At 48.7% G+C, this 27952-nt stretch overlaps 1 protein-coding gene across 1 annotated transcript; it reads left to right on the top strand.

The window, feature by feature from the left end:
- Window positions 1-67: 67 nt before the first annotated feature.
- On the top strand, window positions 68-27725 carry LOC306762777 (uncharacterized protein; the record flags this gene model as incomplete). The annotated part of the gene is made up of 5 exons (XM_079249386.1): window positions 68-126; window positions 8183-8192; window positions 8290-8373; window positions 8438-9131; window positions 27106-27725. The coding sequence occupies 5 exons, from the start codon at window positions 68-70 to the stop codon at window positions 27723-27725; spliced, it is 1467 nt and encodes a 488-aa protein (XP_079105512.1).
- Between the last annotated feature and the right edge of the window lie 227 nt (window positions 27726-27952).

The raw sequence follows: 27952 nt of genomic DNA, 5'->3' as shown, positions 1-27952 counted from the left end.
CCTGGGGGGGGATTTTGACTGCTCCATTGCTGGAGTGGCTAGGTTTCTAGCCCTACTGTGGACCTGGATGGGCCAGCGGCTGGAGTTGCCGCACAGCGGCGGGGCGGGGTCGCTGGCGGGGGATGGGTTGGCGGGCGTGACTCCGTAACGGGCGCCTGTGCCGCCGTGGGGTGGGCTGGGCGGGGTCCCGGGCTCCGGTGCCCGGGGTTGTCCCCTGTCTCTTGGGGGTGGGGGGTTGGCTTGTGCCGGGGGGGGGCTGGGCTGACCTGGACCTGCTGCTGCGGTGGCGGGCAGGTACGTGCTCTGGTGCCTGGTTGCGACCCTGGGACTTGTTGAGTGGGGGGTGTTTGATAGTGTGGATGGGATGTGAGTGTGTATGGAGGGATGTGTGTAGGGGGTGTGCGTTGAGGACTGGTGGCGGTACATAGGTATGTGGATGTGTGTGGGTGGGGAAGTGTGATGATGCGTGTGTGGGGGGGGTGTCGTGGTGTCTGTAGGGGGGGTAGTGCCGTGTGTGTAGGGGAGTGGGGTGATGCGTGTATGTGGGGAGTGGCGGTGGTGCATGTATACGGGTGTGTGTGTGGGGGGGGGGGGGGGGGGGGGGGAGGGGGGAGGGGGGGCGTGCTGTCTGTGTGTGTGTGTGGGGGGGGGGCAGGGGTGTATGTATGGGGGAGTGGGTGGTGCATGTGTGTGGTAGGTTGGTGGATAAGTGTAGATATGATGGATGGAGGTGGGGGAGATTTGGATGTGACGTGGGGGTCAGGAGGATGGTTTTAAGGGTGGGCTGAACGGGTGGCTGGGTGGACCTGAATGTGTCCGGAAGTGTGTGTGTGTGTGGCTGTAGGTGTGTGCTGAGACAGTGTGAAGTGCCGATGTGTGGATAAGGGGGGACTTCATGTCCCCAGGTGGGGGTGTCCTCTGTGAGTGAGGGGGCGGTGGACAATCGGTCTGGGATTCCCCTTCTGCCGCCCCGCCTCCTCTTTGTCCTCGTGCCCCCCTTCTGCATGTGGTGGGTTGGTCCCCTCTTGGGTCGGTGATGACTCTCTGGTTAGAGTCGCCGAAGGCTCTGGTTACGGGGATGGCTGTCCCCGGCTTGTCCTGGTCCTTGGGGGGCCCTGGGAGTAGGGGGCATGCCCAGTGCCGCGGGCGGCTCACCTTCTGGAGGAAAGCTCACTTTCCTCCAGACTTAAATCCCTCAACCCCTCTTCCTCCCCGCTCCCCATCACACACAGGCAGGGTATTGGGAGGTGTGCACGTGGCGCTGGGTGGTGAGAAAGGCCATCAAGGTGGTCTTGATCGCTGCACCCAGCCTCGGCTCACCTCCCAGTTTTAATTACACTTAGACACCAAACACCAAAACACTGACGACTCACATGATTAGGGGGAAGAGCATGCGGTGTATGGAGGGCGGGGCTGCTTAGGTGGTCCCTCTCCCAACACCGCGTGGCACTTCCCTCAATTTTAATTGCAACTAATACATACTTCACAATCAGTCATAAGCGGGGGGGAGGCAGGGACGATAGGGTCTTCTCATGCCCCTGCTCTCGGGGCTTTACTGGGGGGGGGGGGTACGGGTGGGGGAAGAGTGCCGTCCATTAGGCCTAAGTCTGGGCTGGCCTGGCTGTAGGAGGGTTGTCGCCGGCCCTGGGGGGGTGCTGGGTCGGCTGCATCTGTGGGGTGGTGGGGGGGACGCTGGGAGTGGTGGGCGGTAATTATGGGGGCCCTGATCGGGGCCATCCTGTCCTCTGCCCCCTCTGAGGTATCTCACATGGGACATGATGGAGGGGTGAGGTGAGGATGTGTGGGAGTGGGTGTATGGGGTTACAGATGGATGGTGGGATGGCTGGGGGGGGGATTAGGGTTGGGGATATAGGTGGGTAGGGGATAGGGATGTGTGAGGATGAGTAGATGTGTGTGTGGAGGGGTATGTTGGCGCGTGGGTTGTATTGGGGTGTGCCTGTGTTGGAGGAGTGAGGGTATGTGTGTGTGTGTGTGTAGGGGGGGGTGTATATGCGGAATGGGATGTGTGAGTGAGGGTGAAGTTTGGAGGGGGGCTATGGGTGGTGGAGGGGTGTTTGGTGGGGCATGTGTGGTTGGGTAGAAGTAGAGGGATGGGGTGGCGGGGTGTGAGCATGTGTGGGGGGGGGTGAGCGTGTGTGGGGGCGGGGGCGATTGGGGTTCGTGTGACTTGGTATGGGTGAGTGAGTAGAGGTGGGGTGGGGTTGTATATGTGATGGATGATGTGAATGGATTGCAGAGGGTTGTGTGGATGGGGGTTGAGAGGGGAGTGCGTGTTTGGGGGGGTGGGGGGGGGGTATGCATGTATATGTGTGAGGGGAGTGCGTGTTGGGGGGGGGGGGGGTATGCATGTATATGTGTGTGTGGTTTGGTGGTGGGGGGGTGGTGTCCTGTACCCGGGGGCGCAGCTGGTGCGCTGGGGTGCGACCTGGCTGCCGCTGGGTGGCGGTCTGGGGATCCTGGTCCTCCGTCGGTGTGGGCTGTGCCCTCTGCCTGCGGGGGCGGGGGGCTGCTCACGGGCTCTTGGGGCCCTGGGGCCTGCGCTCTGTCTGCCCTGGGTGGCCGGTGCCCGGCGGGATCGGCCCTTGCCGGCCTGGGCCTGCTGGGGCCTGTTCCCCCTGACTGCGGGGGACTCTGGTTGGGTACCTCCTTCACCACCTCCTGGGCGGATGCATGGCTGGCTCTGGAGTGGGGGGGTTGGGATCTGTACCTGGGGGTGACTGTCGGTTACCCGGGTCTCTGGGTTCTCCTGGCCTTCCTCTAGCTGTAGGCGGGCGGGTCACATTGGCATGATCACTCTTCTCTAAACACGTTCCACTCTGAATGTTCTGCATGAATGTTCTGCATGTGTCACAGTCACTGAGTCATCCAGCAAGTTTATTCACTAACAGCAGGTAGCTCTTTTTCTGTCTTTTTGACTTAACTTGCTAGTTTCTGGTCCTCATGATTGTCAACGGTTTTGTTCTCCACGAATCTAGAGTTGGCTTGTGTGGGTGTATATATTTATGTGTGTGGGTGGGTATGTGTGTGTACTTATGTGTATGTGTATGTATGTATGTGTATGGATATGTATATATGTATGCATATGTGTGAGTGTATGTGTATGTATGTATATGTATGTGTATGTGTGTGTATGTGTATGTGTATATGTATGTGTATGTATGTGAGTATGTATATGTGTATATATGTATATATATATATATATATATGTGTGTATGTATGTGTATATGTATGTATGTATATCTATCTTTATGTATGCATGTATGTGTACATGTGTGTGTATGCATGTGTATGTATGTGTATATGTATGTATGTATGTATATATGTATATATATAATGTATGTGCGAGTGTATATACATATATATGTAGGTGGGTATGTATGTGCATATACATGTATGCATTGATCTCTTTCTTTTGTTTTTTTTTGTTTTTTTATGTTCTCTTTTCTGTTCTCTTTCTGCCCCTTTCCTGTCCTTTCCGGTCGGGTCCAGCAGCATAAACTCTGTAATACAAGCTATTATCCAAAACAAATTGAAAAATAAAATAAGAATCAAGAAATACAAGGGGATCATTACATCTACAAAAGTTCCCCTTGGCAAAATAAATTTGCTCAGCAGAACACAGCATCCAGAACATCAGTCTGCTTGCTTAAATGCTGGACAAGACAAAAAAAAAAAAAAAAAAGTCTGTTGTGGAGAGTGCAGTCAGCTTTGCAGCATCTGCTGGGGTAGTAGCATCAGAACCAGAGACTTGAAGAGAATCAACAAACTGATCCAGAAAGCTGCTTCTGTGCTTGGAGTAACTCTGGAGCCGCTGGAGCTGATTGTCCAAAGAAGAATGCTGCACAGGCTGATGAAGATGATGGAGGATTCTTCACACCCTCTCCACAACACAGTGATGAAGCAACAAAGTGTGTTCAGTGAGAGGCTTCTTCTGGTCCGATGTAAGACTGAAAGATACAGAAGATCATTCCTGCCAGCAGCCATCAGCCTCCGGAACAAGACCTCCTCTAGTTATTATTATATACTGCAATATTTCCCTTTGGGGATTAATAAAGTATTTTTCATTTCATTTTTCACATTCAAACTTTTCAGTTATTCAGGCTTTTGTCAATTTTTCAATTCTGTCTTGTGATTGGTAAAAACAGAAATTCAACTCAGCAATTGGTCCATTTATTGCATAATGACCTGCGGACTGCTTTATCAGGGTGCACTACGACATGAGTGTATAGTGGTGCACAATACTCAGGTTCTCATCCAGCATGTACTATAGAGCTTTTTTATGGATAGTGTTTGACTATTATGAGGCTCGCAGAGGCCTTTGGTTGTTGCTGTTGTTCACTTACTTCCTACTGTGTGCTGCACAGATTAAAAGTTACAGTCTAAAAGGAGGCAAAATATACCTGAGTAGTACAGTGCAAAATGCAACATCAGCAGATTTAAGTGATTGTTTACAATGATTTCAACAACCAAACACGAATTTTTCTGTGACTTTAAATTTATATTTAATTATATCTGAAATTTCTAATCAAGTCAAACTTTTTTAGCTGGTTCAAAGGTCTTCACCAGTTCTAAGTATCTGGAACATTGTGGTCCTGACTCCCATTTTCTTTTCTGAAAAAATATCAAGTCAGCACAGTACCTCTTAATAGTACCTATGCATAGCACCTAAAAAAGAAAAGTGTTCCTATACATGGCTACTAGATGGCACTCTAAGACCAGAAATGAAAAGAAACTGCCCTTTTCAGTCCATGGTGCTTTTCAGTTGACCAACAGCGGTTTAGTTCAACCTTTCCCTTTTTTAGTGAGTAGTGCAACCAGCAAAGTCCGTTTGTTACCAACAGCTAAAGTCCAGTAAAGATGTGAAAAACTTTTTTTTAACGTGTTTAAGATATATCGAAGTCTTGAAATGTTGCAGGGAGCATTGTTGGAACAAACCCTTCACATTTAACATTTCTATTGAAAAGAGGTTGTTCAAGGTACTGGCAGAACTATTGAAGGGTTTTGCTATTGGCATAAAAATGCCTTTTTAGAACTTTCACCAGCATGTAATCAGCAGGATTACTAAAAGGGAAAGGTTGAACTAAACTGCTGTGAAGAAGAAGATGAAGCTATTGATCTTTTGGTCAACTGAAAAGCACCATAGACTGAAAAGCGCAGAGTTTCTTTTAATTCCTGGTCTTAGGGTGCCATCTAGTAGCCATGTATAGAAACACTTTTCTTTTTTAGGTGCTATGAATAGGTACTATTAAGAGGTACTGAGCTGACTTGATGTGTTTTTTTTAAAAAAATGGGAGTCAGGACCACAATATACCAGACACTGAGAACTGGTGAAGACCATTAAACCAGCTAAAAAGTTTGACTTGACAAACTATAATTTAAAGTCTCAGTAAAAAATTGTGTTTGGTTGTTGAAATCATTGTAAAGAACCATTTAAATCCGCTTATGTGGTTTTTCAAATTACCTGTTCTCAAATTATAACATTCTCATTTTTTTCCACATCAGTAATGACGTTGCAGTTCGCATTGTATTACTCAAGCATATCACGCCTCCTATTCGGCCATAACTTGTCATCTGTGCAGCACACAGTCAGAGATAATTGAACAACAGCATCAATCAAAGGTCTCTGCATGAGTCTCATAATATTCAAACACTACCCACCAGAAGCTTTGGGTTAGATTGCTGGAAGAGAACCTTGGCCTTGTACACCACTATACACTTGTGTCGCAGTGCACCATGATAAAGCAGTCCGCAGCTCATTATGCAAAAAAATAAACCAATTGCTGAGTTGAATTTTTGTTTTCTCCAATCAAAAGATAGAATTGAAAAATTAACCAAAACCTAAATAACTGACAAAGTATAAATGTGAAAAAGCCAAACATGAATGAGGTTAATAATTTAATATTTGAATGGATAAAGTGCCAAAATGACAAAGTAGAAGTACTGAGTTGACTTGATGTTACAAGGTTACGCCCACTTAAAAAAAAACAAAAAACATAAGAAGTCAGAGCCAAAACTAACTATGCTAATTTATAGAACTTTAAAGAACTCAGCTGGGAGCAATCATCTAACTTGACACATTGTGAATGAAAACAGGTTCAATAAAAGTAAAATTCCACCATGAATTCATGTAAAACTTGCTGTATTTTAAGAAGCACAAGTCAGATTTACGTTGTGTACAGGACTGTTGTAAAACTCTGCCGAACCAGTAAATAGATGGAAGTTGTCAGTATTTATATGGCTGTCATGTACCGGCCACTGGAAACTGGTGCAGAGCTCTGAACCCTGTTGAAGCAATTTCCAGCTCATTATGCAAAAACTGACCAATAACTTCATTCTCATAAATGTATTGAAGAGTTTAATATTTGATCGGCTGAAGTGGCACAAACGCGATGAATCACATTCACACTGATTAAGTTGTTCCTAAAATGCTTCAGATAAAACACTTACTTTTCCTGCAAAATGTTTGAAACTCTACTCCTCCCACACCTTTGCCTCACTTCAATCATTCAAACGTCAAACCGTTCAGCTCATTCAGGAGATATGTGCTATGACTTTTGGTCTTTGTAACATGTAAAAAATTTCAAGTTGTCAGGTTTTTGTCAAATTTGCAAATCATTTGCTGTGATTGGACAAATAAGTCCATTTTGGGCACTGGTACACAGGTACGCATTGGTATACATCAGACAGGTTCAAATCCAGTCTTGAACATTGCACACCATAATGGTATGCCATTTTGTGCTGTGGCCTGATAGGATCAAAGAGCTTTGGGTTTGGCTTTGTTTTTGGCTGAAAACTCTTCAATTAAAGTGTGAGCTGTCCAATATCTGTCCTCAAAAGTTGTGCAATTAATACAAAAGGTTAGTTCAAGGTAAAAAAATAAATAAACTGCAGAAATGACTGTTAAATATTACAGTTTTGTTGTTGAAGTGCTTCAAATGAAACAACATTGCTCATGTTGAACAATAAAGTCTTTAACTGATTACACAAGCAGTTCTAAATGGTTTTCTGCAATGACATATGCAGTTTAACTACTGAATTTTAGTTGTATTTAGAAATTATTTAAAATAATCTTTGGCTTCTTGACAGCAGTTCAACCTTTCACATCTTTTTGTAATTCTGCTGATTACACTGGTGGCAAAGGCAACTCCATACCAATGGCAAAAAATATTAGTGCTCCTGCCAGGTGGCATTGTGGTAAAATGAATTGCCTCTGATTCAGAAGGTTGTGAGCTGAAATCCAGGTGCTGGATTTTCATAAATCATAGCATATGGTTGTACTTTTTGTCCTGATGCTGTGTGCTAGTTTTAGATTTTCATTGGTTTGAATCCTGATGCATTACTGTGATACATTAAGCTGCATAGTTGTGCTGCTTCTCCAAATGGCTATGCAATTGCATATCAATCGTTCAGCATAGAAGGGCATTCACATTTGCTCTTCTTGAAGAAGAGCACTTTTCTAGTATATAATAATAATAATAAGATATAAAGAACAGGAACTCAATAATGTTGTGAATGCCCTAAGAATAAATACAGCGCATAGGCTCACAGTGTGCTCAGCATTTTGTTTCTCAGAAAGAAACACTTCTGTAAATTTCCATTACGAGATGCAAAATATACATTGTTAGTGAAAACAGTAGCACCTAGTAACGTCTTTGTTTGGTACTAATGAACAGCGAGAAATTACTCGAGCACAGAAAAATACACAGATTATTGTGAATGCCCCATCTCATAATAATAATCATAATATCTAATAATAATAATAACTCACAACAATAATAATAATAATAATAATAATATATAATGATAATATCTCATAATATTTAAATATGATAATTATCCTGACTATGAAAATGAAGATGTTCTCCCGTGTGTGTGTGTAGGGGGGGGGGCTGTCCATTTAGGCATTCTACCAATATACATACACGACCATGTGTCGGTTAACTGATGACTCTGGGCCAGGGTGTCACACGGCAGTCCTTCAGGCCATGATCTGGACACACTTGATTTAAAGCAAATGGATCCAACAGCGTCTTGTCTGGCTGTTTATTCATTTTAGTCAGCAGCATTGGAGCAGGGGGGGACTCTGGTCCTGCAGGATCCGGCTCTCCAGGACCAGGACTCTAAATTCTCCCTGAATCAATGTGACTGGTTGTTTTCCCAGTCAGGGACTGGTGAGAATCCCATCCACCTCCACAGATATAGGAACCATAAGGTTTGAACTGGACCTTAAATGACTGCATGTTTCACATTTTGTTGTGTTTTTCCCAGCAAACCGAAGGCTTTTGGTCAGAAAAGTGGGACTTTGTGTGCGAGGAAGGAGACACGGGGCGAGGAAAGGAGACGAGGACGCATGTGGGCGGGTTTGGGCCGCAGCCAGCTGGATTCCCTCAATCCTTCACCTCCATTCAGCAAATAGAAGCATGGAGGCTTCGACTCTCGGGATCTAAGTCGACCAGCGGGGGGTAAAGACACCGCTGCGCGCGCCGTGGCCTCCACCGGGAGACGGCAGGGCAGCGACCGGAGCTCCGGGACCTCCAGCGGGCTGCAGCAGCGTGAAGCGGGGAGGCTGTTCCGGCGAGGCAGCGGGGCAGCCCGCCGTCTCACCATGAAGCGGAGCGCCGCGGCGGCCAGGCACAATGGCCTCGTCTCCCCGCTGGGGAACAACAACTCCGGGGCTTCCAGCATCGCCTCGGCGCCCGTCCCCGCTCCCTCCCAGCCCGGCTCCGGCGGGGGGGCGGACGGCCTGCTGGATTTCTCCGGAGGCGCCGCCGTCAAAGCAGAGCTGGTGTGCAAATGGACCGACCGGAGCTGCGCGAGACAGCGGCTCGGGCGGACGGCGACCTCCGTCTGCGACCAAACTTTCGGCTCCATGCCCGAGCTCGTGGACCACGTCACCAGCGAGCACGTCGCCGCGGGGCTTGAGAGCCTGAGTCACGTCTGCATGTGGGACGCGTGTCTGCGCGGCGGGAAGGCGTTCAAAGCCAAATACAAGCTCATCAACCACATCCGCGTGCACACCGGGGAGAAGCCCTTCTCATGCGCGTTCCCCAACTGCGGCAAGATGTTCGCGCGCTCCGAGAACCTGAAGATCCACACGCGCACGCACACTGGTAGGCTCTGTTTCTCTACACACACACGCACGCACGCACGCACACACGCACAGACTGAGTGAAACTCGTGTTGGAAAAAAGCAGCTTGACGAAGGTCCCTCCATGTCCCCCCGGCCGGGTGCCATTCTGCTCCACTGCTTCCTACCTCCTGCTTCCTACTTCCTACCTTCTGCTTCCTGCTTCCTACTTACTTTTTCCTGCTTCCTACTTACTGCTCCCTACTTCCTACATCCTGCTCCCTACTTCCTACCTCCTGCTTCCTACTTACTGCTCCGTAGTTCAAACCTCCTACTTACTGCTCCGTACTCCCTACCTCCTGCTTCCTACTTCCTACATCCTGCTCCGTACTCCCTGCCTCCTGCTTCCTACTTACTGCTCCGTAGTTCAAACCTCCTACTTACTGCTCCGTACTCCCTACCTCCTGCTTCCTACTTCCTACATCCTGCTCCGTACTCCCTACCTCCTGCTTCCTACTTACTGCTCCGTAGTTCAAACCTCCTACTTACTGCTCCGTACTCCCTACCTCCTGCTTCCTACTTCCTACATCCTGCTCCGTACTCCCTACCTCCTGCTTCCTACTTCCTACATCCTGCTCCGTACTCCCTACCTCCTGCTTCCTACTTCCTACATCCTGCTCCGTACTCCCTACCTCCTGCTTCCTACTTCCTACATCCTGCTCCGTACTCCCTACCTCCTGCTTCCTACTTCCTACATCCTGCTCCGTACTCCCTACCTCCTGCTTCCTGCTTCCTACATCCTGCTCCCTACTTCCTACCTCCTGCTTCCTACTTACTGCTCCGTACTCCCTACTTCCTACCTCCTGCTTCCTACTTACTGCTCCGTAGTTCAAACCTCCTACTTACTGCTCCGTACTCCCTACCTCCTGCTTCCTACTTCCTACATCCTGCTCCGTACTCCCTGCCTCCTGCTTCCTACTTACTGCTCCGTAGTTCAAACCTCCTACTTACTGCTCCGTACTCCCTACCTCCTGCTTCCTACTTCCTACATCCTGCTCCGTACTCCCTACCTCCTGCTTCCTACTTACTGCTCCGTAGTTCAAACCTCCTACTTACTGCTCCGTACTCCCTACCTCCTGCTTCCTACTTCCTACATCCTGCTCCGTACTCCCTACCTCCTGCTTCCTACTTCCTACATCCTGCTCCGTACTCCCTACCTCCTGCTTCCTACTTCCTACATCCTGCTCCGTACTCCCTACCTCCTGCTTCCTACTTCCTACATCCTGCTCCCTACTTCCTACCTCCTGCTTCCTACTTACTGCTCCGTACTCCCTACTTCCTACCTCCTGCTTCCTACTTCCTACATCCTGCTCCGTACTCCCTACCTCCTGCTTCCTACTTCCTACATCCTGCTCCGTACTCCCTACCTCCTGCTTCCTACTTCCTACATCCTGCTCCCTACTTCCTACCTCCTGCTTCCTACTTACTGCTCCGTACTCCCTACCTCCTGCTTCCTACTTCCTACATCCTGCTCCATACTCCCTACCTCCTACTTCCTACTTACTACTCCGTACTCCCTACTTCCTACCTCCTATTTCCTACTTACTGCTCCGTACTCCCTACCTCCTGCTTCCTACTTACTGCTCCGTACTTCCTACTTCCTGCTTCCTACTTACTGCGTCTTGCTTCCTACTTCCTACATCCTCCTCCCTACTTCCTACCTCCTACATCCTACGTCCTGCATCTTGCTTTCTACTTCCTACATCCTCCTCCCTACTTCCTACATCCTACGTCCTGCATCTTGCTTTCTACTTCCTACATCCTCCTCCCTACTTCCTACCTCCTACATCCTACGTCCTGCGTCTTGCTTCCTACTTCCTACCTTCTACCTCCTACATCCTGCTCCCTTATTCCTGCTCCCTATATACTGCTTCCTATTTCCTGCTTCCTACCTCCTACGTCCTGCTCCCTATCTTCTGCTTCATATTTCCTGCTTCCTACTTCCTGCTTTCTATCTTCTGATTCCTGCTACCTACTTCCTATCTCTTGCTTTTTTACTTCCTGCTCCCTACTTCCTATCTCTTGCAACCTACTTCCTACGTCCTTCTTCTTATCTCTGGCTTCCTACTTCCTACCTCCGGCTTCCTACTTCCTGCTTTATGCTTACTATTTCCTGCTTCCTACTTACTGCTCCCTACTTCCTACATCCCGCTCCCTGCTTCCTACTTACTGCTCCGTAGTTCAAACCTCCTACTTACTGCTCCGTACTCCCTACCTCCTGCTTCCTACTTCCTACATCCTGCTCCGTACTCCCTACCTCCTGCTTCCTACTTCCTACATCCTGCTCCGTACTCCCTGCCTCCTGCTTCCTACTTCCTGCTCCGTACTCCCTACCTCCTGCTTCCTACTTACTTCTTCCTGCTTCCTACTTACTGCTCCCTACTTCCTACATCCTGCTCCCTACTTCCTACCTCCTGCTTCCTACTTACTGCTCTGTAGTTCAAACCTCCTACTTACTGCTGCGTACTCCCTACCTCCTGCTTCCTACTTCCTACATCCTGCTCCGTACTCCCTACCTCCTGCTTCCTACTTCCTACATCCTGCTCCGTACTCCCTGCCTCCTGCTTCCTACTTCCTACATCCTGCTCCGTACTCCCTACCTCCTGCTCCCTACTTCCTACCTCCTGCTTCCTACTTACTTCTTCCTGCTTCCTACTTACTGCTCCCTACTTCCTACATCCTGCTCCCTACTTCCTACCTCCTGCTTCCTACTTCCTACATCCTGCTCCGTACTCCCTACCTCCTGCTTCCTACTTCCTACATCCTGCTCCGTACTCCCTGCCTCCTGCTTCCTACTTCCTACATCCTGCTCAGTACTCCCTACCTCCTGCTTCCTACTTCCTACATCCTGCTCCCTACTTCCTACCTCCTGCTTCCTACTTACTTCTTCCTGCTTCCTACTTACTGCTCCCTACTTCCTACATCCTGCTTCCTACTTCCTACCTCCTGCTTCCTACTTCCTACATCCTGCTCCGTACTCCCTACCTCCTGCTTCCTACTTCCTACATCCTGCTCCGTACTCCCTGCCTCCTGCTTCCTACTTCCTACATCCTGCTCCGTACTCCCTACCTCCTGCTTCCTACTTCCTACATCCTGCTCCCTACTTCCTACCTCCTGCTTCCTACTTACTGCTCCGTACTCCCTACTTCCTACCTCCTACTTCCTACTTACTGCTCCGTACTCCCTACCTCCTGCTTCCTACTTCCTACATCCTGCTCCATACTCCCTACCTCCTGCTCCCCAATTCCTACCTCCTACTTCCTACTTACTGCTCCGTACTCCCTACCTCCTGCTTCCTACTTACTGCTCCGTACTCCCTACCTCCTGCTTCCTACTTACTGCTCCGTACTCCCTACCTCCTGCTTCCTACTTACTGCTCCGTACTCCCTACCTCCTGCTTCCTACTTACTGCTCCGTACTCCCTACCTCCTGCTTCCTACTTACTGCTCCGTACTCCCTACCTCCTGCTTCCTACTTACTGCTCCGTACTTCCTACTTCCTGCTTCCTACGTCCTGCGTCTTGCTTCCTACTTCCTACATCCTCCTCCCTACTTCCTACCTCCTACATCCTGCATCTTGCTTTCTACTTCCTACATCCTCCTCCCTACTTCCTACCTCCTACATCCTACGTCCTGCGTCTTGCTTCCTACTTCCTACCTTCTACCTCCTACATCCTGCTCCCTTATTCCTGCTCCCTATATACTGCTTCCTATTTCCTGCTTCCTACCTCCTACGTCCTGCTCCCTACCTTCTGCTTCATATTTCCTGCTTCCTACTTCCTGCTTTCTATCTTCTGATTCCTGCTACCTACTTCCTATCTCTTGCTTTTTTACTTCCTGCTCCCTACTTCCTATCTCTTGCAACCTACTTCCTACGTCCTTCTTCTTATCTCTGGCTTCCTACTTCCTACCTCCGGCTTCCTACTTCCTGCTTTATGCTTACTATTTCCTGCTTTCTATATCCTGCTCCCTACCTTCTGCTTCCTATATTCTGCTTCCTTCTTCCTGCTTCCTACCTTCTGCTTCCTGCTACCTACTTCCTGCTTCCTATCTCTTGCTTCCTACTTCCTGCTCCCTACTTCCTATCTCTTGCTTCCTACTTCCTACGTCCTGCTTCTTATCTCCGGCTTCCCACTTCCTGCTACCTACCTCCTGCTTCCTACTTCCTTACTTCTTACCTCCTGCTTCCTACCTCTGGCTACCTTCTTCCTGCTTTATGCTTACTATTTCCTACCTCCTACTTCCTGCGTCCTGCTCCCTACTTTCTGCTTCCTACCTTCTGCTTCCTATTTCCTACCTCCTGCTCCCTCTTCTTTTTTTCTACTTCCTACGTCCTGCTTCCTACCTCCTGCTTCTACTTCCTACCTCCTGCTTCCTACAGTAAACGGACCAGGTGATGTTGTTGCTATGGGAACGGAAAGATGGTGGGATGGAGTCCGTGGAGGTAAACAGACCAGGTGATGTTGTTGCTATGGGAACGGAAAGATGGTGGGATGGAGTCCGTGGAGGTAAACAGACCAGGTGATGTTGTTGCTATGGGAACGGAAAGATGGTGGGATGGAGTCCGTGGAGGTAAACAGACCAGGTGATGTTGTTGCTATGGGAACGGAAAGATGGTGGGATGGAGTCCGTGGAGGTAAACAGACCAGGTGATGTTGTTGCTATGGGAACGGAAAGATGGTGGGATGGAGTTTGTGGAGGTAAACAGACCAGGTGATGTTGTTGCTATGGGAATGGAAAGATGGTGGGATGGAGTCCGTGGAGGTAAACAGACCAGGTGATGTTGTTGCTATGGGAACGGAAAGATGGTGGGATGGAGTCCGTGGAGGTAAACAGACCAGGTGATGTTGTTGCTATGGGAACGGAAAGATGGTGGGATGGAGTCCGTGGAGGTAAACAGACCAGGTGATGTTGTTGCTATGGGAACGGAAAGATGGTGGGATGGAGTCCGTGGAGGTAAACAGACCAGGTGATGTTGTTGCTATGGGAACGGAAAGATGGTGGGATGGAGTCCGTGGAGGTAAACAGACCAGGTGATGTTGTTGCTATGGGAACGGAAAGATGGTGGGATGGAGTTTGTGGAGGTAAACAGACCAGGTGATGTTGTTGCTATGGGAATGGAAAGATGGTGGGATGGAGTCCGTGGAGGTAAACAGACCAGGTGATGTTGTTGCTATGGGAACGGAAAGATGGTGGGATGGAGTCCGTGGAGGTAAACAGACCAGGTGATGTTGTTGCTATGGGAACGGAAAGATGGTGGGATGGAGTCCGTGGAGGTAAACAGACCAGGTGATGTTGTTGCTATGGGAACGGAAAGATGGTGGGATGGAGTCCGTGGAGGTAAACAGACCAGGTGATGTTGTTGCTATGGGAACGGAAAGATGGTGGGATGGAGTCCGTGGAGGTAAACAGACCAGGTGATGTTGTTGCTATGGGAACGGAAAGATGGTGGGATGGAGTCCGTGGAGGTAAACAGACCAGGTGATGTTGTTGCTATGGGAACGGAAAGATGGTGGGATGGAGTTTGTGGAGGTAAACAGACCAGGTGATGTTGCTATGGGAATGGAAAGATGGTGGGATGGAGTCCGTGGAGGTAAACAGACCAGGTGATGTTGTTGCTATGGGAACGGAAAGATGGTGGGATGGAGTCCGTGGAGGTAAACAGACCAGGTGATGTTGTTGCTATGGGAACGGAAAGATGGTGGGATGGAGTCCGTGGAGGTAAACAGACCAGGTGATGTTGTTGCTATGGGAACGGAAAGATGGTGGGATGGAGTTTGTGGAGGTAAACAGACCAGGTGATGTTGTTGCTATGGGAACGGAAAGATGGTGGGATGGAGTCCGTGGAGGTAAACAGACCAGGTGATGTTGTTGCTATGGGAACGGAAAGATCCCATGGAGGAAAGGTGTCTTTGGATAATGATGATTTTTGTGCCAGTGATGACAAACTCAGTTTGTTTACTGGTAATACTGAGGATGTGCGACCATGCAGGGTGTTTTGGGGTATGTGACAGAGATGCAGCAGAGTGTTGTAGAGTATGTAACGTCAGTGACGTAATCCTTCTCATGGGATTGTGACATCTGCGAAGTGGCAGTCGTGAGGAAGATGGGCACTGATCATTCTGCTAACGTCTGCTTGTTGTAGGTGAGGGGCTAGTAGGATCCAAAGAGCGGACAACTTTCTGAGTACAGAGAGAGGTTTATTGATTTTCCACAGATTCCTGTGAATTCTTCCAACGGAGCTTTCAGAGACTGGCAGACTGGCGGGCATCAGGAGGAAGGCAGGCAGGCAGGGGAGCAAGCGAACGAACAGGCAGGCTGGCTTTCTCTGGCAGGAGGAAGACAGGACAGGTTACAATCAGGGTCAAGCATAAGCAACGTGAGCTGAGGCCGAGAGCTGTTTTACCGCAGGGCAATCAACAATCTGGCGCTGGATAGCAGGCAGAGCTGGTCTTAAATAGGTGGTTCGTTGATTGCTGAGATGTGGATCAGCTGTGCCTCCAGTTGTCAGCTGACCGCGCCCACCAGGAAACACCACAGTACCCCCCCCCTCAACGGGAGCCACCCGGCGACCGGAACTTCTCGGGATGGGCCCGACGGAAATCCCTGACCAGGGAAGGATCAAGGATGAAAGAGCGGGGGACCCAGGCCCGCTCCTCAGGACCATAACCCTCCCAGTCGACCAGAAACTGGAAGCCCCGGCCGCAACGGCGCACATCCAGAAGACGCCGGACGGTGTACGCCGGGCGACCAGCCACAAGCCGGGCGGGAGGAGGGGGCCTGGAAGGAGGGACCAGAGGACTGGAAGACACAGGTTTTAACTGGGAGACGTGGAAGGAGGGATGAATCCGCATAGATCGGGGGAGCTGCAGGCGAACCACCGTGGGATTGATGACCCGCTGGATCTCAAAGGGTCCCAGGTAGCGGGGAGCCAACTTCTTGGCGTCAGTGCGCAAGGGAATGTTCTTTGAAGATAACCAGACCTTCTGACCAGGAGCATATTTGGGCTCAGCTGTGCGATGGCGATCGGCCTGGCGTCGACTCCGTTCCCCAGCCCGAAGCAGAGCAGTCCGAGTCGTCCTCCAGGCCCGACGACAACGGCGGATGTGGTACTGAACTGATGGAACAGCTACTTCAACCTCTTGGACAGGGAACAGGGGCGGCAGGTACCCAAGAGAGCCTTCAAAAGGAGATAAACCAGAAGCTGAGGATGTGAGGGAGTTGTGTGAGTACTCAACCCAGTCCAGATGGTCGCTCCACGATGACGGGTTGGATTCAGCCACACAACGAAGGACGGTCTCCAGGTCCTGGTTGGCTCTCTCGGCTTGACAGTTTGTCCTCCGGTTTCCACCCCCAGACTAACTGACCGTGGCACCGATGGATAGACAAAAAGCCTTCCACACCTGGGAAGTGAACTGGGGTCCCCGGTCAGATACTATGTCAGTGGGCAATCCATGGAGTCGGAAGACATGGTGCACTAACAGGTCGGCAGTTTCCTTGGCTGAGGGGAGCTTGGGAAGAGCGACGAAATGCACAGCCTTGGAAAAACGGTCCACTATAGTCAGGATGGTGTCTTTACCTTTTGAAATAGGTAGGCCGGTAACAAAATCCACTGCAATGTGCGACCAGGGTCTGCTAAGGACAGGCAGAGGACGTAGAAGACCAGCTGGGGGTCGATGCAATGCTTTACTCCTAGCACAAGTGGTACAGGCAGCCACGAACTCCTGTGCATCCTTCTCCATGGTTGGCCACCAAAACCTGCGTCTGATAAGGGAGAGAGTGCGTGAGGAACCAGGATGACAAGCCAAACGGGAGGAGTGACCCCACTGGAGGACCAGGGATCGGGCGGTGTCGGGAACAAACAGTCGATCCGGGGGACCAGTACCCGGGTCAGGCTGATGTTGCTGATCAGCTATGACTTGGTTCTCGACCTCCCATGAGACTGCAGCCACGATGCAGGAGGCTGGCAGGATGGTGTCTTCTACGGAGGTGGTGGTTTCAGGGGCAAACTGACGGGACAGGGAATCGGGTTTCTGGTTCTTGGAGCCTGGTCTGTATGACAGTGTGAAATGAAACCGGTTGAAAAATAGAGAACGGGCTTGGCGGGGATTCAATTGTTTAGCCGACTGCAAATACTCCAGGTTCCTTTGATCCGTCCAAATGAGGAATGGAACTCTGGATCCTTCCAGCCAGTGCCGCCAGTGCTCTAGAGCCAGCTTGATGGCAAGGAGTTCTCGGTCCCCAACATGATAATTGTGTTCCGCATGAGTAAGACGTCGGGAAAAGTAGGCACAGGGGTGTAATTTCTGGGTCTCAGGAGATCTCTGGGACAACACGGCTCCTACCCCGGTGTCCGAGGCATCCACCTCCACTACAAATTGGCGGTTCAGGTCCGGATGGAGAAGAACTGGAGCTGAGGTGAACAGTTCCTTAAGTTTGTCGAAAGCTTGGGCTGCTGCATCTGACCAGAAAAAGGGAACTGATGGGGAAGTGAGACGTGTTAGGGGGAGAGATGTACGGCTGAAGTTGCGGATAAAGCGTCGATAAAAGTTCGCAAAACCCAGAAAGCGCTGCAGTTGTTTTACTGAGGTAGGAGTCGGCCACTCCACAACAGCCTTGATCTTCTCAGGGTCAGCTCTGACCTGTCCACGCTCAAAGATAAAGCCCAGAAATGAGATGGTATCTTTATGAAAGTCACTTTTCTGCCTTTACAAATAAGCAGTTTTCCATCAGTCTCTGAAGTACCTGTTTGACATGTTGCTCATGTTCCGAGTGAGTCCGGGAGAAAATGAGGATGTCAGCCAAATAAACAAACACAAAACGGTTAATAAGATCTCTCAGCACATCGTTAACCATGGTCTGAAACACTGCAGGAGTGTTACATAATCCAAAAGGCATGACCAGATATTCGAAGTGGCCGAGAGGGGTTCTGAAGGCAGTCTTCCATTCATCACCCTCCTTTATTCTCACCAAATGATATGCGTTGCGGAGGTCTAATTTAGTGAAGATTGTGGCACCATGAAGGGAGTTGAATACAGAGTCAAGCAGAGGTAAAGGGTACTTATTCTTCACAGTGATAGCGTTTAAGCCACAATAATCTATACAAGGCCTGAGTGAACCATCCTTCTTCGAGACGAAGAAAAATCCAGCCTCTACGGGTGACGAAGAGGGCCTGATTAGTCCTGCAGCAAGAGAATCTGAGATATATGTCTGCATAGCCTCAGTCTCTGGTCGGGAGATGTTGTATAGACGGCAGGTTGGTAATGGCGCCCCCGGGAGCAGATCAATGGAACAGTCATAAGGTCTATGTGGGGGAAGAGCTGAAGCGTTGTCCTTGCTAAAGACCTCCCTTAAGTCATGATAGACTGGGGGAACGGAGGACAGGTCAAGGGGAACAGGTTGGCGGCTGGAAACAAGGGTAGCAGGAACAGCTGAAAGAAGGCAGGTGGCATGACAGAAGGAACTCCAGTTAATAATCCTCCCACTCTGCCAGTCCAGGTGGGGGTTGTGCTGAGCCAGCCAAGGGTGGCCTAAAACCAGAGGGGATTTAGGTGAGTCGACGATGTAAAACGAGATAAGTTCTTGATGATTACCCGAAACAATCATTTTTATAGGACGGGATTGCAGTGTGATGGTGTAAAGAAGACTGCCATCCAGGGCCTGCGCAGATATGGGGGATGAGAGGGTCTCCAAGCCAATATGTAGTGAGCTAGCTAAGGAGCTATCCAAAAAATTAGCCTCTGCAGAGTCAACCAAGGCATCAACAGAATGGGGGACATTATCGCTGAACAGGACTGCTGGGATGAGAGTTTTAGTGTGGGGAAGTACCTCAGAGGATGTGGTCGTCGGTACCCCAACTGCTGCTGACGACCCTGGTCTTTTGATCGGTTGGGACAGAAAGAAATACGATGTCCAGGTAGTCCACAGTAGTAACAGTCTCCCGAGGTCCTTCTCCTCTGCCGCTCCTCTGGGGAAACGTGCGCTCTTCCCAGCTGCATAGGCTCCTCTGTGGGAGTGGCTGTGTGAGGGAAGGATGGTATGGCTCTAGAGGAATACTCCTGCTTGTCACGAGATTGGGATCTCCGTTCCCGGTCCCTCTCCCGCAGTCGGTTGTCCACCCGAATGGCGAGGGAAATTAGTCCCTCCAGGGACTCAGGCGTGTCACGGGTTGCTAGTTCATCCTTCAACCGGCTGTTCAGACTGTTAGCAAAAAAGTCACGGAGAGCGTCATCATTCCACCCTGAATCTGCGGCGGCTGTCCTGAAATCAATAGCAAAGTTAGCCACACTCGCACTTCCTTGACTGAGGCTGAGGAGACGTGTAGCAGACTCTCTGCCTCTTACAGGATGGTCAAAAACCTTTTTCATCTCATGGACAAAAGATGAAAATGACTGCTGTCTGAAACCCTGTTGTTCGTAGGCTGCTTCAGCCCAATCCAGAGCTCTCCCTTCAAGGAGTCCAATCACAAAAGAAATCTTTGATCGATCCGTGGCGTAGGTGAATGGTTTCTGATCGAATACCAGTGAACATTGAAGCAAGAATCCTCTACATTTGCCTAAATCACCAGCATACGGCTTGGGATCTGGAATATGCGTCTCTCTTACGGGGTGTGCTGAGTCAGGTTGGTGAGTGGGCGGATCAGGAGCAGGCGGCTGAGTCGTGCAGGACGGCCCAAGCCGGCGACGTGTGTTGTAAGCTGGGTTAGCTGAGAGAGGATCGCATGGTAGTTCTGATCCAGAGTTAGCATCATTTGCTCATGTCGAGCGAGACGTGCATTCTGACCTGAAATGGTGCGCCGAAGGCTGTCAGCGGTGGCTTCCGGGTTCGCGTCCGTCGGATCCATTCAGTGGCCAGATTGTTCTGTTGTGGGTGAGGGGCTAGTAGGATCCAAAGAGCGGACACTTTCTGAGTACAGAGAGAGGTTTATTGATTTTCCACAGATTCCTGTGAATTCTTCCAACGGAGCTTTCAGAGACTGGCAGGCAGGGGAGCAAGCGAACGAACAGGCAGGCAGGCAGGCAGGCTTTCTCTAGCAGGAGGAAGACAGGACAGGTTACAATCAGGGTCAAGCATAAGCAACGTGAGCTGAGGCCGAGAGCTGTTTTACCGCAGGGCAATCAACAATCTGGCGCTGGATAGCAGGCAGAGCTGGTCTTAAATAGGTGGTTCGTTGATTGCTGAGATGTGGATCAGCTGTGCCTCCAGTTGTCAGCTGACCGCGCCCACCAGGAAACACCACACTGCTTCCATTTTGTACAGAATTTGATCAATTAAAACTTAAAAAAATATATGTGTGCTTATGTGTATGTAGGGCTGCATGATATTTAGAAAAACTGCGATATTTGACAACGTTTTGTAAAGTTGTAATGACGATATGTTTTGCGATTAATCCAATACTTATATTATGTAGCGTTATCTGCTTCTGGTGTTGTGCAAACATGGACACCAGATGGTTGGTACTTGACAGCCGATAGAGATGACAGGAAAAACAAACAAATGCATGATTTCCAATGCAACATCGTTTTATTGAAAAAGAATCACAGCGGGTTACAGCTGCTGTTAAACATCTTAGACATTCATTCTGGCTAGCATAAGCTAGTTTTGTTATCCCCTATTCCCTTGCTGCCTGGTTTGTTGGAAATAATGAAAAGAAACCTAAATAAATGATAAAATGTAAATAAATATCAAATTTATCTTCTCTTGGTACAATAATTAAAAAATGTAAACATGAATGGAAGTGCAGAGACTTTCTTACGGAAATGTTTTTGAGGTTTAACGTTGTTGCTCTGGGATGGAAGAGCACTAGGTCATCAAACCAAGTGTGTTTTTGGACAAAAGATCAATAACAATGGGATCGAACATGGCTGAACTCAAGTAGAACTTTTAGAAAACACCCTTTTACAGATGATGGTAAATCACATAAGACATTGCACTGATTGTGTGTGTGTGTGTGTGTGTGCGTGCAACGTTGCCTTTCTGGGAAGGATTTGGTCAGAAAAACCAGCATGTTTGCCAGGTTTTAAGCTGCTACGTTAACATGTAACAGTATTTCCTGATGTGCTAAAAGTCTCTCTGGGGGGGGAGGGCTTGCAGGTATACGGAGATGTTTCCTAGCAGGTTCACTCTGCTGTGGGAGGGGGGTCTGGTGGATCTGCTGTGTGTGGTGGGGGACATCAGGTCTGTGACAGCTGCATGACAGGCGAGGCTGCAGGTGAAGCTGCGCGACGATGTTTTGGCCTTCTTCAACGTGGGACAAGGTGGATTCTGGGGGGGGGCTTCTCGCTCACTGGGTGCTTTCTCCTTTAATTGAATTGAAGGGGAAGGCAGAAAGAAATGATACATGATTATTTTACTCTCGTGGTTCAAGTATCAAACAATCATAGCTTAATATCTGAAATACTTCTCCTCAGACCCCATGTGCTGCTGCTTCCGCCTCTGACATCGTGGTGGTCTTTTCACTGCCAATGTGGCTTTGAACCTGGGATCCATGAAGCATGTCGCATCCACAAGTTCCTGGTTTGCTGCTTCATGTCGTTGAGGATTTTCTTCCTTTTTCCGTCTCTACAAGAACGGTCGTCTTCGTCAGATGAAGGAGCGCTTTGACGGAACTCACCTGAGAAAGCATCAGGAAAGGGTCGCAGAGGCGGGTTTATGGACTCCTGCCGGGAGGAAGTCAAATGTCTCGATGTTTTGTCTGCAGAGGACGTCTCTTATGGTCCGTTGCTGCTGCAGAACGTTCTATCATCTTCTGGCGGCTCTTCAGTGATGACTGGGAGGTTCAGTTCCTGCTGCCTTTTCTGAGTCTCCTTCCAGCTGTGGCAGAAATGCCCAACAGCTGGAGCAATGCCAGCATCTTTCTCTGCATTGTCTGGGGAAATGGAGAACACAAGACAGACCAAAAATCATTTACAATATGAGAATAAAAACTTGCATTATATATCAGAAGCTCATAAAGACAATAAGCTAAGACTGAGACGAACAGTTGATGGTTTTAGGGCAGCACCGTTCAGCAAGCCGTGTGTACATTAAAGTAATGAGCTGCTTCTTGTTTACGCTTAAGGTGGAATTTTTTATGCTAAGCTTCACTTTCATTTATCTTCTGCTTCATCTGTTTTTCTTCTCCATTTTTTTTTCTCCAATAAATGTAGAACTGAATAGAAAGTTGCTCATAACCTCGACCAATATGACCCAAATTATCATCAGTAAGTAGGGCTGGGCGATTAATCGATTTAATCGCTTAATTCGAATTTTCTGTTCATGAAGATTTATTTTTATGAAAATCTGGTTTTTTTTTTTGCCCCGCCAGCACCTTTTGGGCTTCCGTACTTAATAGTGACGTCAAACTCCCGCTGGTTTCGCACAGAAATGCATAAACACAACATGGCAGCTAGAAACGAACAAGAAGTGCCCCTCTCTGCACTTTTTTTTTTTGCTAAATAAGAACTATATTTGTACGTTTTGACAAACAACAGTTGTGATTTGTGGGTGTTCTCCCTCAATTTCTTTTCTAAAAATTCGCTGAAATTCGCTGTTGTTTATTCCACACTGGGCCATCTTTACCGGGAATTACCTGGTCACGACCCCCACGTCACGTCTGGCGACACATAAATGCAAAAAAGTGTTTCCATTACGCTCCTGCAATATATTTCTATATCAAAATGTCTGAAAAACCACCTCTTGAGATCGTAAAAACTTTTATAGCAGCGGTTTTTATGGCAATATTTAGTTTTTGCGAAGTTTCTAGGTGTGATGGAAAGACAGGGTTTCAGTGTGGGAGGGGTCCCATGCCACAGCGGTCTGAAGCCAGATGCAGCCGACAGGCTCGTCTTTCTGCCTAAAATGTGAGAATTAATTAAAAAAAACAGCAAGAATGTAATGATACATGTATGTAGCTTAATAACATTCAGGGATTGTTTTAAAAATAGTATCTTGTATCAAAGAGGTCAATTTTCTCTCAACACATGTTAAGTGTAAAGAAACGTTCATTTTTATTCCCTCATTGCCAATGTGGGAAATTGTTCTGGTTATTTAATGTAAAAAAGGAATCACAATTTTTCTTCCAAGAGGAGACATTTTTATTTTATTTATTTATTTATCAGTATTTTATTTTAGAATAAAGTTACACAGGTGAGATGAGGCCTGTTCTTAAATGTATGATCAAAACTTAAAAACTATCTCACAGGAAGTACAAACATGTTACTTATAATGTTTACAGCAGCAGCGCCTGCATCTAGTTTAACAGCTTCTTTAGTTGCACTTTATATTTAGGTAAACTCCTAGGCTGCAATAAAAGCATTTTTGAAAAAGAATCATTTTTGACTTTTGTAATTTTTTTTCTTTACAGTAAAGGGAAAAAAGTGATTAAAACCGGAAATTGGATTATTTTTTTGGCCAAATCGCCCGCCCTATCAGTAAGAGTTCTCTAAATAATCACAGGAAGACTTACGGATGGCGAGACGAAGCCTGTGGCCGAAACACGGGAGTCCGAGTCAGTTGTTCAGCTCGGTGGCCTTCGCTGTGTCGGCCCGTTGTCCAGCCTTCAGGCAGATCCCAGCTGGCATCTCTTGTTTTTACCCAGATTTCCACTGGTGTGGGAGTCTGGGAGAAAGGGTGGCAGTGGGGAACGCGGCGTTTCTAAACGCCGTGTTTCAGCTGGAAATGCACAGTGAACCTCCTGCGGAGCTCTGGTTGACCAGAGGTCTGTTGGGCTGGACTCAGCTCGGGCGGAACCATCGCTTTCGTACGTTTCTGGACTGGCGACATGTGAAACATAGGTCCGTCATGGGATGGTCCATCTTCAGTCCAGTTTTTTATTTAAATGAACAAATCCCTCCGTGCTCATTGGCATCGTGCATTTGGCTAAATAACGTGTAATGAGCAGTTGTCTTCTCGCCGCTTTCATGACGTTTCAGAAGGACTTCCCCTCTTCAGTCCAGTTCTCCGTGGTTCTGCAGATGAGAGCGAGGACTGCTCGGATTTCCCCTGGTGGTCTCCATAAGCTTTTGACATGTCCTGCAGAGTACCTGCCTTTCTTCCAACTCACCAAAGTCTTGTGGTTTTTTGCCACAAGTTCTATTTTCCCTGTATCTCCGCTTTTCTCGCACCCTTCTGCCATCTTGGTCTTTGTTCACGTGCTGTGATGTTTAACAAGGGAGATGGGCATAGACATCATGTATAGGTAGAAGCCTCACTGAGCGCTGGAGAGGGAACCTTACAGACCTTCAGACTGTCTTAATGAGGCTCCAGAAACACTCTGCTCCTCTCTGGCCTCCTCTCTGGACAAACTCTGTCCTCTGCTGTCTAAAGCAGCCAGACTAAACCCTCCCAGTCCATGGCTCACTGAGACGTCACAGAGCAGGTCTCAGGCCAGCAGAAAGAAAAGAAGTCCCTGACTTGTCAGAGTCCCAGCAGAACCTCTCAGTCTTCACATCCAGCCTGACGGCTGCCAACATAGACTTCTATCAGAAGCAGATCCACAATGCTCCCAACACACGGCAGCTGTTCATGGCCTTTAACTGTCTTCTTTCTCCAGCAGCTGCTCAGCCTCCCGCCACGCTGACTGCAGACATGTTGGCTTCCTGTTTTACTGAAAAGGTTGCTACCATCAGGAATCACTTCTCTGAGCCTGACCAGCTCAGTCCACCACATCCAGCTAGTGGTGCCTCACTTTGCTCTTTCTGCCCTCTGAATGAGGACCAAGTCTCTAAACTTCTAGTCAACTCTAAAGCCACTAGCTGTCCTCTGGATCCGGTCCCTACCGACATCCTGCAGAGCATTTTACCTCCAATCAATCTGCAGTGACCCATATTATCATCTCCTCTCTGGAATCCGCTGTCTTTCCCTCTGTCTTCCAGCAAGCTCGGGTCACCCCGCTGCTGAAGAAACCCACACTCAACCCAGTCCAGGTTGGAAACTACCGGCTGGTCCCACTGGTGCCGTTCTTATCTAAACTACTGGAGCGGGTCGTCTTCAGTCTCCCAGTTCCTCCATGATAGAAACCAGTTAGATCCACATCAGTCTGACTTCACTCCACTGGAACTGCTCTCCTGTCTGCTACTGGTTCCCTACAACCAGATCCACCGGTCAGTCCTGGTCCTGCTGGACCAGATCCACCGGTCACTCTCTGAGCTCTCTGGATCTGTCCTCTCGTGGTCCACGTCCTACCTCTCAGGAAGATCCTTCAGAGTATCCTGGTGAGGAGACGTGTCCAGATCACATGAAAACAGGGGAGCCTCAGGGATCGGTGCTCGGCCCTCTTCTCTTTCCACTATACACCTCCTCACTCGGTGCAGTTGGAAGTTCTCATGGCTTCTCCTACCACTGCAATGCAGATGACACTCAGCTTTTCCTCTCCTTCCTACCAGACGACACAACGTTTCACTGAGAATATCAGCTTGACTTGCTGATATCTCTGCATGGATGAAGGATCGCCACCTTCAGCTCCATCTGTCCAAGACAGAACTCATTGTCTGTCCAGCCGATCCTTCCTTACCTCCGCAGATACGTGTGAAGCTCCACTCTATCACACTTGTTCCTACGTCTGCTGCCAGGAATCTGGGTGTCATGGTAGATGACCAGTTGACCTTAAGGTCCATGTTGCCTCGGTTGCCCGTACCTGCCGATATGCTCTCTACAACATCAAGAGAATCAGACGTACCTGACAGAACACATGACTCAGCTGTTGGTTCAGGTTCTGGTCATCTCACACATTGATTACTGCAGTTCCCTACTCGCAGGTCTGCCTGCATGCTCTGTTAAACCTCTGCAGATGATCCAGAACCAGCAGCGACCAACCCAAACTGGTTCATGTCACTCCGCTGTCAATCGTTCTTCACCGGCTTCCGGTTGCAGAACGCATCAAATTTAAAGCTTTGCTTTAAAGCTTTAAAGCTTTCTGGTTTACAAAAGAATAACTCAAACGGCTCCCGTCTACCTTCACGCCCTAATCCAGACCTACACTCCCTCTCCACAGCTATGTTCCACCAGCGAAAGACGCCTCATGTTACCACCAATACGTGGGACTGAACCACCAGCCAGACTGTTGTTCCACGATGGTGGAATGATCTGCCAAACTCTGTCCGCTCTGCAGAGTCCCTGTCTACTTTTAAGACCCAGCTGAAGACTCAGCTCTTCAACGAGAACTTCAACACTTAGTATAGCTGTATTTGTTGGAAAGTTGGAGAACTTAGCCCAGTTCTTTGCAACAAACTTTATGGTATTAATTCTTTGTATTATAACATAGGTGGTATTATGGGGTGGGAAGGGAGTAAACAAAAAAAAGCCTTTAGAGCTTCGTGGAAGGACCTGCGTCCAACTGGACAGTCCACCAGCACCTTCCTACCACGTCCTCTACTGTTTGGTTTCATGCTTGTGTTGTTCTCACTCATATGGAAGTCACTTTGGATAAAAGTGTCTGCTACATGACTGCAGAATAGAATAGAATCGAACCAGCGTCACTGCCATATTGGATGGGTCGCCGCCATATTGGATGGGTCTCTGCTTTCGAGTCTTGCTGCAGATCAACGTAGTTTCCCCACATAACTGTTTTCTGTGGAACAAGGCGTATATGTTACACACAAACAAAACTATTTTCTACATAACTGGTTTATAAATAATGTTAACACAGCGAATAATCTACTAAATGATACATTTTACTCCTATGAGGTGTTTATGGAAAAATGTGATATTAATGCTTCACAAAATAGTTTTACATGGCAGCATGTTTTTACCGGCTTTATCTGTTTGTGTTCAAGATAACTTAAAAAGTTCTGGACGGATTTTCATGAAATTTTCAGAATTTGTTGGAAATGTGAAAGGGGAGAACTGATTTAATTTTAGTGGTGATCTGGATCTTCGTTTGGATCCAGGAACTTTTTAAAGGCCTTTATAGAGTCAGAAAAACCTTGTTTACTGACTGGGAGGATGCTAACTGTGCTATTGGTGGTTTGTGTGTTCCAGGTGAGAAGCCATTCCAGTGCGAGTTCTGTGAGCGGCGCTTTGCGAACAGCAGCGACAGGAAGAAGCACTCGCAGGTCCACACCGCCTCTAAACCCTACGACTGCAAGGCTCTGGGCTGCACCAAGTCCTACACCCACCCCAGTTCCCTGCGCAAACACATGAAGATCCACATCAAGTCCTCGCCGACCTCTGACCCCCAGGATCTGTACAGCTTCATCCCTTCTCAGCTCCAGCAGCCAAACCAGGCTGTCCTTGAGCCCCTTGACCTCAAAATGAACCACTTCTCTCCATCCCTCGCCAACAAAAACACTCATTTTCCTCTTCTGTCTGGCCAAAACTTTGACATGAGCTCGGCCGGCGAGGTGCTGCTCAGGAGTTCGTCTCCAGTGGCAATGCCTCTGGATCTGTCCCTGTCGGGTCTGAAGAATCAGCTGAGCCAGAAACATGGCAGTGGCAGGACCCCAAGGAGGAGCCAGCGCTCGGTGAACCCGGCCTTAACCCCGCTGTCCAACATTAAGGAGTGGTACGTCTGTACCAGGACTGCAGCGCCACACTTTCCGCTGCTCCATCCAGACCACATCAAATCAGAACACAGTGACGAGGATGAATATGTCACGTAGGACGTCGGGGCCGCTCAGTCTGGACGAGACGGACACATTTCACATATTCAGAACCAGATCAGGTCCAGTCAGGTGGTTTTCTGCCTCCAGGCGTCGTCAGAGAGGATTTTCCTGTTTTACAGCCCCGATCTTGATGTGAACTCTTCTTATCTGTGGACCAAACATGTCTGAAGGTCAGAAGAACCCGTCGCTATGGTTACGAAACTGAACGTCTCCAGAGACGAGTT

The sequence above is a fragment of the Telmatherina bonti genome (genome assembly GCF_933228915.1).
Source record: "Telmatherina bonti genome assembly, chromosome: 11".
Classification (NCBI taxonomy): domain Eukaryota; kingdom Metazoa; phylum Chordata; class Actinopteri; order Atheriniformes; family Telmatherinidae; genus Telmatherina; species Telmatherina bonti.
Note: the sequence above shows the minus strand (reverse complement) of the source record. Positions and strands in the feature narration are given on the sequence as shown.